This window comes from Fukomys damarensis, unplaced genomic scaffold, assembly GCF_012274545.1.
Source record: "Fukomys damarensis isolate Sample0158 unplaced genomic scaffold, DMR_v1.0_HiC HiC_scaffold_7, whole genome shotgun sequence".
Lineage (NCBI taxonomy): Eukaryota > Metazoa > Chordata > Mammalia > Rodentia > Bathyergidae > Fukomys > Fukomys damarensis.
Window position 1 is genome coordinate 33,332,244 of NW_022900919.1, and position 11,225 is coordinate 33,343,468.

The 11,225-nt window shown below is 36.5% G+C and overlaps 1 protein-coding gene across 1 annotated transcript in view; it reads left to right on the forward strand.

Annotated features, from left to right (window-relative positions):
• Tasp1 (taspase 1) overlaps positions 1-11,225 on the forward strand; it is a 226,943-nt gene that overhangs the window by 87,145 nt on the left and 128,573 nt on the right. The window contains exon 10 of the mRNA XM_010634096.2: positions 293-371. Within this exon, the coding sequence (XP_010632398.1) occupies positions 293-371 (79 nt within the window). The remainder of the gene's footprint in view (positions 1-292; positions 372-11,225) is intronic.

Genomic DNA, 11,225 nt, shown 5'->3' on the forward strand with positions numbered 1-11,225 from the left:
CACTGTTATAGTTAGCTAGAAAGAATGAGTTCTGGTGTTCTGTGGCACAGAAGAGTGAATATAGTTAACAATAATGCATCATTGTATGTTAGAATAGAATAGAATAGAAGATAGATTTAAGACCATTGTTTGACTAGTTCATGTACTACCTCTGGTATTATCATCTAATTGTTAAACATTAATAAGCCAGGCTTTATTAGATAGATCTGACTTTTGTCCACTGTAGAAAGCTGATAGTTGCATATAATATATCTGAAATATTATTATATCTGTCTGTTTTTCTTTCTCCAAGGCTGCTCTTTATGGATGTGGCTGCTGGGCTGAAAATACTGGAGCTCATAATCCCTACTCCACAGCTGTGAGTACCTCAGGTATTTGCTGCTTTCATGACCATTTTTCATAACTACAACCCTACCCTGCCAGTCATTTAATGATTAAAAGCAATATTTTTAGGGAAACATAAAGCATGCACTAACACACTGCATATACAAGAGCATCAATGCAGGAAAACAATCTTTAGTATTTGGGAGGTTTAAAGGATTGTTTAATATCACAGTATAGATGCTTTGCTAATATTTTCAGTACAACTTTGGGGTTGATGAAGCCTTATATTTTTACATATGTATTTTTTTCCTCTAATGACCTATGACAGTGCCAAATTTAGGCATATAAAAAGCAGCAAGACCCTTTGAAACTTAACAGATAGTCTCTTGACTGATTATAAAGTATATTTCAAAATGTATAGTTTATGAAATTTCTTTCAAGTACATTTTACTAAAATGGATCCTGGTTTATATCTGTATTAGGAAAGTCATTGTGTAGAGGGATGTGGGGAGAGAAGAGAGGAGAGAAGAGGAGAGGAGAGGAGGGAGAGAGAGACAGAGAGAGAGAGAGAGAGAGAGAGAGAGGAGAGAGAGGAGAAAGTAGGGGGTGAATTAGTGAGAAGACAGAGTTTTAATGGGCAGAATGATTATTTCCAAATTGTCCTAACACTGGTAACAGATATACTTGATGTCATTCTCTTTCTGTGAGTGATGTTGCTGGTTGATAAATTTGTACTGGTTCATCTCTTTACAATGTTATCCCTCAAGTTACAATCCTGTCCTGTTCTCCCCAGTGTCCTTAGGCTTTATTAGGAGTTGGACAGATACATAAATCTGACTTCCTTTCCTTTTTCCAGTTTCTTAGTAGTGGTTTCTGTCCTATCATAGTATCAAAGCCTGCAGTTCAGCAGCCAGTCTCTGCTTACTGCTTACTTTTTCTGTAACCTTGGGTGCAAGTGTTATATGTAACATAGGACCAGGTTCTCTTGTGGTTTTCTTGCCTCTGAACTGCTCCAGCTTGGCCTTCTTTGGAGAATGTTCTTCCTTTGTCTTTCCACTGATAACAAGCTCAGGTTTGGGCCTATGCTGGATTCTCTTTATCTCCTATTTGATTTTTCTTGGCGATTTGGTGTTGTTGCCATTCCCATGGTTTCATCTATTCTCACCTGGGGTATTGACATCCATGTCTGTTTCCTGTAGATTTTTCTCTTGAAGTCCACATGAATCCTTTTGACTTCCGGATACCTACCATGTCCCTGTGGGTGTTGTGTATATACACTAGATGCAGCATATTTAACAGAATACTTTATTTTTCATCTCCACCCTGTAACCACCTTTCCTGTGTGTTTTTTAGCTCTTTCATTGCCCATCACTATCCTATTCTTTGCTTAGACTTGAAATCTTGGCAGATTTTCACAAGCATTTCTTCTGTCCTCTTCTACTGACTTGACCCTGTGATTTCAGACCCCTGTTCTCCTGCCTGCTCATTGTGCTGCTACTTAACCTAGCTCCTTTCCTCTAAACAGTAGAAAAAATATGATTGTGAGCTACTGGCCTATCAGGTAAAGTCTAAGCATGAACTAATGTTAAATATAAGTCATCCTAATGTAATTGGCAAAAAAACTGATTTTCATTCTTTTATTTTGAAGAGATGAGAAAAGTGTAATAATGCAATACCACTAAACAAAAACAATAAGAAAGAAAATCTTGCCACCTGTTTATAAATTGCCTGTATACAGAATTAAGTATATTTCCTCTCATATCTAGATGTTAGGAGCTGAGTTCTGCTTTAAAGTGAAGCCCCGAGAGCCTACCTATGTCACTTTGGAAAAGAGAGTCAGTCCCTTTGGGATTGTCCACCCTAGTTGTAAAAATTGATGATACAGAAAATGAAATAAGAACATACTTTATGAACTTGATTCTAAGTAGAATGCAGTGAGTGAGTGAAGCTCAAATTGTAAAGTTAAAGTCTCCCCTTCCTCCTTTGGAGATCTTCTCCTTTGCCCATTCTGCATTAGGTGAAGATAGCATCATATGATAGCTGTAGGTTCCCAGTTCATGACATCCAGAGTAGCTCTTTAACTTGGGTACCTGATTTATCATTTTGCATCCATCCCAGTTTAGAGGACCTGCCCACAAGAACCTGAGGATGACAGAGTAGATCTTGATGTTCCCCTTTTTGTAGGACTTTGTGCGCTTGCTTCTCTCCTGTTTTTCCTGGGACTGTTGATATAAGGTTGACAATGGAAACATACAGCTAAGTTGGGTGACCCAGTTATAAGAGAGATGAAACATGGAATTTTGTAATTGTTTGTCCAAAATAAAGATTTATTCCTTAGGCTATTGCAGAAAATCCGGAGACCTTGCTTACATTTTGGGTTTATATATTTTGGAAGGTGATAATTAAAAAGTAAAGAGAAGATAGTTAGTTATGGTCAGGATAGGGCTCTTGCAAGGCCAGTCAGGCGATTTGGTCATTAGCCTGAGGGATAAACTCTAGCATCTTGTTCTCATCTGGATGGGAAGGAATGGGGGTGGTGGTGCATGGAGTGGCAAGAGTAATTTTGCAAACTCTAATTTCTGGCATCATGGGAATATTCCTAGCTAGAGAAGGAGCAAGGCAAATACCTTGCTTGTTGTCCAGACTCACTAGCTGTAGGACCTGGGCTAAGCGTTATTTGTATACCAGGAACACTATCTACTAGTACTGTGAGGATTGAATAATTGTCCTGTGAACAGCACTTAGGGCATTTCTGGGCTCCATAATTACTGTGTTCCATTCAATTTAAGTCACCTTTTTTTATGAGACACACCATTGTTTTGATAGCACTAAGGAAAAGAAAAACACTGTTAACTGAAGTATGACACACTCCTTTCTCATCACTTAGCATAATTGTTACTTTACAAGCAAATACAGAATTGGGGATTTTCTGCCAACGGGATATATTTGTTTCATTTATAATAAATTAATACCTCATTGTTGTTTCATCCCTTCCTGTATATATAATAATTAAAAATTTCAGTTCGATGTCATACTGTAATCATTTTGAACACATTTAAATAGCAAGTGAACTCAGCATGTGTAGTTCTAACATGACAAATAACTGAAAGGTCTGAAAGGGGAACAACTCTGCAGCCTTCAGGACAGCATGGGAGGATGTGATTATTTATCCCAGACCTCATTTTAGAAAAATTTAAATGTGAAAAGAAGTGACTTCTTTCAGAATTGGTAAATGCATGAAGGTTTTTGTCATTCTTGTTTTGGTTAAAAATTTAGCTTGTTTTAGGTACTCTTGAGCAGTAAGATAAACTTGGAGAAAGAAAGGCTATGGATATAGTTGTGACTCCTATGTGCCTGGCACAGAGCCTTGCATGGTGTCAAGAGCTAATAGACAAATAAAAATTAAGAAATGTATGTGTAGTTTCAAAGTCATGTAGAAGGATGCTTACTGTTTCAAAAAGATAAATCACCATGTAATTTATTTAAATAGCTTTTAAAAATATGATATAACTTGCCAAATTCACATTCACACATAATTTTTTAGTAACACATCAGGTGCATAATATAAGATACGTCTGTTTTTCTCTGGCTTTGTAAAGGAAGAGCAGACTGAGGATTACAAGATTGAAAGAGGAAGAAAAAGCAAGAGATTAAGTTTATGCTCTCATTGACCTTAATGTTAGTTTCCTTTTACTTGTCTACATTGTTCTGTTTTGTTCCTTAAAGAAAAACATCACGTCCTAAGGGTACAGATGGAAAGTGACTGGAGATCAGAAGACCTCCTTAAATGGTCTGACACAAAGCAAGTTGAAATCCAGTTTTTCCAGCACCATTTATAAAGCAGCTTATCTTTCCTCCAGGGAGGATGGTTGACTTTTTTGTCAAAGATGAGGTAGCTGAGTATGTCTGGAGTTGTTTCTCTATCTTCTTATTTATTCCAGGTCTGTTTCTTTGCTATTACCATGCTGTTTGTAACACAGTGGCTTTGTACTATAGTTTCAAATTGGGGATTGTGATACTGCCTGCCATGCCTCTCTTGCCTAGAATGGCTTTTGCTATTCTAGATCTCTTCTGGTTCCAAGTCAATTTTTGGATTGTTTTCTCTAGTTCTATGAAATATACTGTTGGTATTTCAATTAGGGCTGCATTAATCTATATAGCACTTTTGGAACTATGGCCATTTTCACTATATTGTGATTATTAACAAGGGATGTCTTTCTATTTTCTTATATCCTATTCAGTCTCTTTTTTCAAAGTGTTGTAGTCTTCAATGCAGAGATCTTTTGCTTCCTTTGTTAGACTGATTCCTAGATATTTCACTTTTTTGGATGTTATTATGAAAGGAATTATTTCCCTAATTTCTCTCTTAGTGAGTCTGTTATTTGTGTACGAGAAGACTAGTGATTTTTGAGTGCTGACCTTATATCCAGCTACTCTGCTGAAAGTGTCAGTTAAGTCCAGAAGTCTTTTGGTGGAGTATTTTGGGTCTTCTATGTAGAGTATCATATCATCAGCAAATAATGACAGTTTAACTTATTTTTTTCCTTTTTTTTTAAATTTTATTGAGTTTATTGGTACATTTAGGGATACAGTACAGTTACATTCATTGTTGGGATCATGTACCTTTACATGGCAAGTCTTGATTCTCATTTTTTTCCCCTTACCTCTGCCCTCCCTTCACCCCCTCCTCCCCTCCCCATCTACAAACACTTTATTTTCATCTTTTCATTCTCTCACATTTTTTTCTTTTCCCTTTTTGTTCTTCCCCTACGTATCACACCTTCCCTACACCTTTAGCTCCTTTCCTCCCATTTCTAAATGTCAGTAATCTTATTAGAATCTTATGCATTGTTGCAGAATATTCACACCAGGGAAACTATTTGGTATTTACACATGTGGGACTTATTTATTTCACTTAGGAGTATATCTTCAATATGTATCCATTTTCCTATGAATGAATCTATTCTCTCGCTCTTTATGGCTGAGTAATATTCCATTTTATAGAAAAACCACATCTTCTTTATCCAGTTTCCAACGGATGGGCAAATAGGTTGTTTCCAAGATTTAGCTATTACAAACTGTGCCGCTATAAACATGGGTGCACATACTTCTCTGTGATATGATTCTTTTAGTTCTCTTGGAAAGATACCCAACAGAGGGATGGCTGGGTCAAATGGAACCTCCAGTCCAAGCTCTTTGAGGTATCTCCATATTGATTTCCATAGTGGTTGCACTAGTCTGCACTCCCACCAACAATGGAGGAGGGTTCCTTTCTCCCCACAACCCCGCCAACATTTGTTATTGTGTGATTTCTTGATAGCAGCCATTCTTTGTGGGGTGAGGTGGAATCTCAGTGTTGTTTTCATCTGCATCTCTCGAATGACCAGTGATGTGGAACATTTTTTCATATATTTTCTTGCTGCTTTCACTTCTTTGTATGAGAAATGTCTGTTCATTTCGGATGCCCATTTTTGGATCGGGTCTTTATATTTGGGGGGACTGATTGTTTTGAGTTCTTTATATATCCTTGATAATAGTCCTTTGTCTGAGGTACAGCTGGTAAAAATTTTTTCCCACATTGTAGATTGTCTCTTAGTTCTGCTAATGGTTTCTTTTGAAGTACAGAAGCTTTTTAGTAAGATGAGATCCCAGTTGTTGATTCTTTCTGCTAGTTCCCGTGCTACTGAGGATTTGTTCATAAAGTCTTTTCCTATACCAATGTCTTCCAGAGTTCTGCCTAACTTACTTTCCAGCAAGTTTAATGTTTCTGTTTTAATATTTAGATCTTTAATCCATTTGGATTTTAATTTAGTGCATGGCGAAAGATAAGGGTCTAATTTTAATCTGTGACAGGTTGATATCCAGTTTTTCCAACACCATTTATTAAAGAGGCTATCTTTCCTCCACTGAGGATGGTGAGCTCCTTTGTCGAAGATGAGGTAGCTGAGTACATCTGCATTTGTTTTTGTGTCTTCCAGTCTGTTCCATTGATCCTCAGGCCTATTTCTTTGCCAGTACCATGCTGATTTTATCACAGTGGCTTTGTAGTATAGTTTCAAATTGGGAATTGTTACACCTGGTGCCATGTGACTGTTGCCTATAATGGCTTTTGCTATTCTAGGTCTCTTGTGGTTCCAAATGAATTTTTGGATTCTTTTTTCTAGTTCTGTGAAATATAGTGTTGGAATTTCAATTGGCATTGCATTGAATGTATATAGCAGTTTCGGTAGTATGGCCATTTTCACTATGTTGATTCTTCCTACCCAGGAGCAGGGGATATCTTTCCATTTTTTTATATCCTCTTCGATTTCTTTTTTCAGAGTGCTGTAGTTTTCAGTGTAGAGATCTTTTGTTTCTTTTGTTAGATTGATTCCTAGATACTTCATTTTTTTGGATGCTATTGTAAAAGGAATTTTTTCCCTTATTTCTCTTTCTGTCTGTCTGTTATTTGTGTATAGAAAGGCTATTGATTTTTGGGTATTCACCTTGTATCCAGATACTTTACTGAATCTGTCAATTAAGTCTAGAAGTTTTTTGGTGGAGTTTTTTGGATCTTCAATGTAGAGTATCATATCATCAGCAAATAATGATAGTTTAACTTCTTCCTTTCCTATCTTTATTGCTTTAATTTCTTTCTCTTGTCTAATTGCTGTGGCTAATGTTTCCAGAACTATATTGAAGAGAAGTGGCGATAGTGGGCATCCTTGTCTTGTTCCTGATTTTAACATGAAGGTTTTCAGTTTTTGGCCATTCAATATGATGTTGGCTGATGGTTTTTCATAAATAGCCTTTATTAAATTGAGGTATAGACCATCTATTCCAATTTTTTGCAGGGTTTTTATCATGAATGGGTGTTGAATTTTATCAAATGCTTTTTCTGCATCTATTGAGAGGATCATATGGTTTTTGTCCTTGACTTTGTTAATATAATGTATTACATTCACTGACTTTCGTATGTTGAACCACCCTTGCATCTCTGGAATAAATCCGACTTGGTCATGATGGATGATCTTCTTAATAATCCTCTGTATTCTGTTTGCTAGTATCTTATTAAGGATTTTTGCATCTATATTCATTAAGGAGATTGGTCTGTAGTTCTCCTTTTTGGTTGTATCTTTCTCTGGTTTGGGAATCAGAGTGATACTTGCTTCCAGGAATGAATTTGGAAGTATAGCTTCTCTTTCAATTTCATTGAAAAGTTTGAAGAGTAATGGTAGTAGTTCTTCTCTAAATGTCTTGTAAAATTCAGCAGTGAATCCATCAGGGCCTGGGCTTTTCTTTGTTGGTAAGTTTTTAATTACATTTTCAATTTCACTGATTGTGATTGGGGTGTTTAAAATGTTTTTATCTTCTTCGTTCAACTTTGGTAATTCATAAGTATCTAGAAATCTGTCCATTTCTTCTGTGTTTTCCATTTTATTAGAGTACAGGTTCTCAAAGTAGGTGTTCATGATCCTCTGGATTTCTTTCGGATCTGTTGTGACTTCGCCTTTTTCATTCCTAATTGCATGGATCTGAGCCTTTTCTTTCCTTTTTTTGATAAGATTAGCTAAGGGTTTGTCAATTTTATTTATTCTTTCAAAAAACCAGCTCTTTGTTTCATTTATTTTTTGTATCGTTTTCTTAATTTCAATTGCATTGATTTCTGCTCGGATCTTTATAATTTCCTCTCTTGTTCGAGCTTTGGGTTTTTCTTGCTCTTGTTTTTCTAGGAGTCTAAGTTTCATCGTTAAGTTGTTTATTTGAGCCCGCTCTGTTTTCCTAGTGTGGGCATTCAATGTTATGAATTTTCCACGTAGAACTGCTTTCATTGTGTCCCAAAGATTCCTGTATGTTGTATTGGCATTCTCATTTATTTGTAAAAACTGTCTAATTTCTTCTTTAATTTCCTCTGTAATCCATTGATTGTTTAGGAGAGTGTTGTTCAGTTTCCATGTGCTTGTGAAGTTTCTATAGTTTCTTGTGCTATTGATGTCTAGTTTGATTGCACTATGATCTGATAATAAACAGGGGATGACTTCAATTTTTTTGCATTTATTTAGACCTGTTTTGTGAGCCAGTATGTGGTCTATTTTGGAGAATGATCCATGTGCAGCCGAAAAGAATGTATATTCTGGTTTTTGGGGGTGGAATACTCTATAAACATCTATTAAGTCCATGTGTTCCAAAGCTTGGTTCAGTTCTATTATTTCATTGTTGATTTTCTGCCTAGTAGATCTGTCAATTTGTGATAGTGGGGTATTTAAATCCCCCACTACAATTGTATTAGTGCTTATTTGGTTTTTCATGTTACTTAATATTTGTTTTATATAGTTGGGGGCATTTATATTTGGTGCATATATGTTTATGATTGTCAGCTCTTCCTCTTGAATTGTTCCCTTTACAAGGATGTAGTGTCCTTCTTTGTCTCTCTTAATGAGTTTTGGTTTGAAATTTACTTTATCTGAGAATAAGATTGCTACCCCTGCTTTTTTCTGGACTCCTGACGCATGGAGAATTGTTTTCCATCCTTTCACTTTCAGTCTATGGACTTCCTTTTGCACTAGGTGTGTTTCTTGTATACAACATATTGTTGGATTTTGCTTCTTAATCCATTCTGCCAATCTGTTTCTCTTGATTGGTGAATTGAGGCCATTAACATTGATGGTTACAACTGATATATTTTGACTTATTCTTGTCATGTTTTTGTCCATTTGTTGACTCTTTTTACTTTTTCTCCCATCTCCTTTTAGTTTCTTGCCTTGCCTATTTGATTTGGTCTGTTGGGCCTCATGTTATTGTGAATTTCGTTGTCCTTTTCTAGGATATTGTTTAGAATTCCTTGCAGTGCTGGTTTGGTGTTCATGAAATTTCTCAGGTGCTCTTTGTCGTGGAAGTATTTTATTTCCCCATCTATTTTGAAAGAGAGTTTTGCAGGATACAAAAGTCTAGGTTGGAGATTCTTTTCTTTTAGGACTTGGAATACCTCACTCCAGGCTCTCCTTGACCTAAGGGTTTGTGTTGAAAAGTCTGCTGTGATTCTAATGGGCTTCCCTTTGCATGTGATTTGTTTCTTTTCTCTTACTGCTTGTAGTATTTTGTTTTTCTGTTGGATTTCTGGAATCTTGATTATTATATGTCTAGGTGTAGATTTTTTTTGATCGTGGCTAGTTGGGGTTCTATATGCCTCACTTATCTGTATGTCTAATTCTTCCCTTCTGTTTGGGAAGTTTTCTGTCATTAATTCTGTGAAGAGCTTTTTTATATCATTTGTGTTTTCTCCTGTTTTTTCATGAATTCCTATCAGTCTTATGTTATTTTTCTTTGTATCGTCTAGGAGTTGTTGGATTGATTTCTCATGATCCCTTACTGTTTTTAATAGACCTCTTTTTTCACGGTCACTGACTGCTATCCTATCTTCTATATCTGAAATTCTATCTTCGCAATCTTTTATTCTGTTTCGTACACTTTCAATAGAGTTTTTAATCTCCTGGATATCTGTTTGAATCTGTTTTATGGATTCCATTTCTTTCCTCTGTTGGGCATTCATTGTTTCCATGTCTTTCTTATGCTGAGTCTTCATGGCTTCTATCACAGTCTTGAGCTCATCTATTTTTTTCTCAGTTTCTGCTCTAGAGTCTCGAATCATGACTTCTATTTTGCTCATCATCTCTCTGGCTAGCTGGGAAATTATTTCTGATTTGAATTTTTCTAGAGCCTGATTGATCAATTTTGTTACCTCCTGTGCTATGGGTCCAGGGAGTCCTGTTGGTTCACTATCAGACTTTTCATCCTCATTTGTCCTACTATTTGCTATTGGTGAACTGGATATTTGTTTTTGTGTCTTGCTTAAGTGTTTTCTCATTTTTATTTTTATTGTTGGGTTGTCCTTCTTTAATTTCTGGGTATTACTTAAATCTTCCTAATATAGTTGCGTTTTAGCTTTTGAGTTTCTAATGACTCATAGACATTCTCGTTTTCATAATATCAGAGAAAACAACTCTTTAAATCAATCACCACTCTTTGTCCCAATTGATACATTCAGCAGCCCAATAGGATCAGGCACAGCTTGCCAACTGACCACTTGTGGTAGTCATTAATGTATCACCTTTAACTCATGTGAATTAAATTAATTTCAAGAAGCAGCTCATAGTATGTTTGCAGTGAATATGCTTTTCAATATGGCATCTTTACCATTTAGGATGGGGGGTTCGACTTAGAACGAGAGAATTAGATAAGTGAGAGAATCAGAGCAGGTTTGAAGCGAATCCGGAGGTTGTAGAATTACCTTACTATCTTTACAAAGCTATTAACTTCAGGGGGGATAGAGAGAGTGCAGGAATAAGGACAGGAATATATCCCCTTAACAGTAACAGGCGCTTGCCTTCCCTTGAAGGTACAGAGCCATGAGTGAGGTAAAATGACTGGAGAAAAGAACATAAAGAGAAACCCTTCCTAAAAAACAAAAAATAGTAAAAGAAGTCTGAGTTATTCAGGAGCTGGTATAAAAAGGGAGATGAGGGACACTATGGTGGAGCAAGAGACTGAGTTGGAGAGAGAGGACTTAAAAAAGAAAGAAATTTCAGGGTGGAATGAGGAAAAAAGAGAAAAGGGAGAGGGAAAGAAAAAGAATTTGAAGGTCCTCTTTAAGGCTATCTCTGATCTCATATCATACCACATGCACAGTCATATGTGGAACCCAATCCCCTGGTCTCAGCTAGCCAATGGCTGTTCCTCATGACTGAGACTGAACACAATCTACAAGACCTAACTTTAGTTTCCTTACCCTTAGGGTTGAACTCCACTCAGTTCTATTACAGGTTTCCCCAGCCCTTTCCTTAAAGATGTTCAAAGTTGGGAGCTCAGAAAACTACCCTTCATGGGAACCTATGCCTCTGCAGAGTTGGTCTAAGGACTGGCCC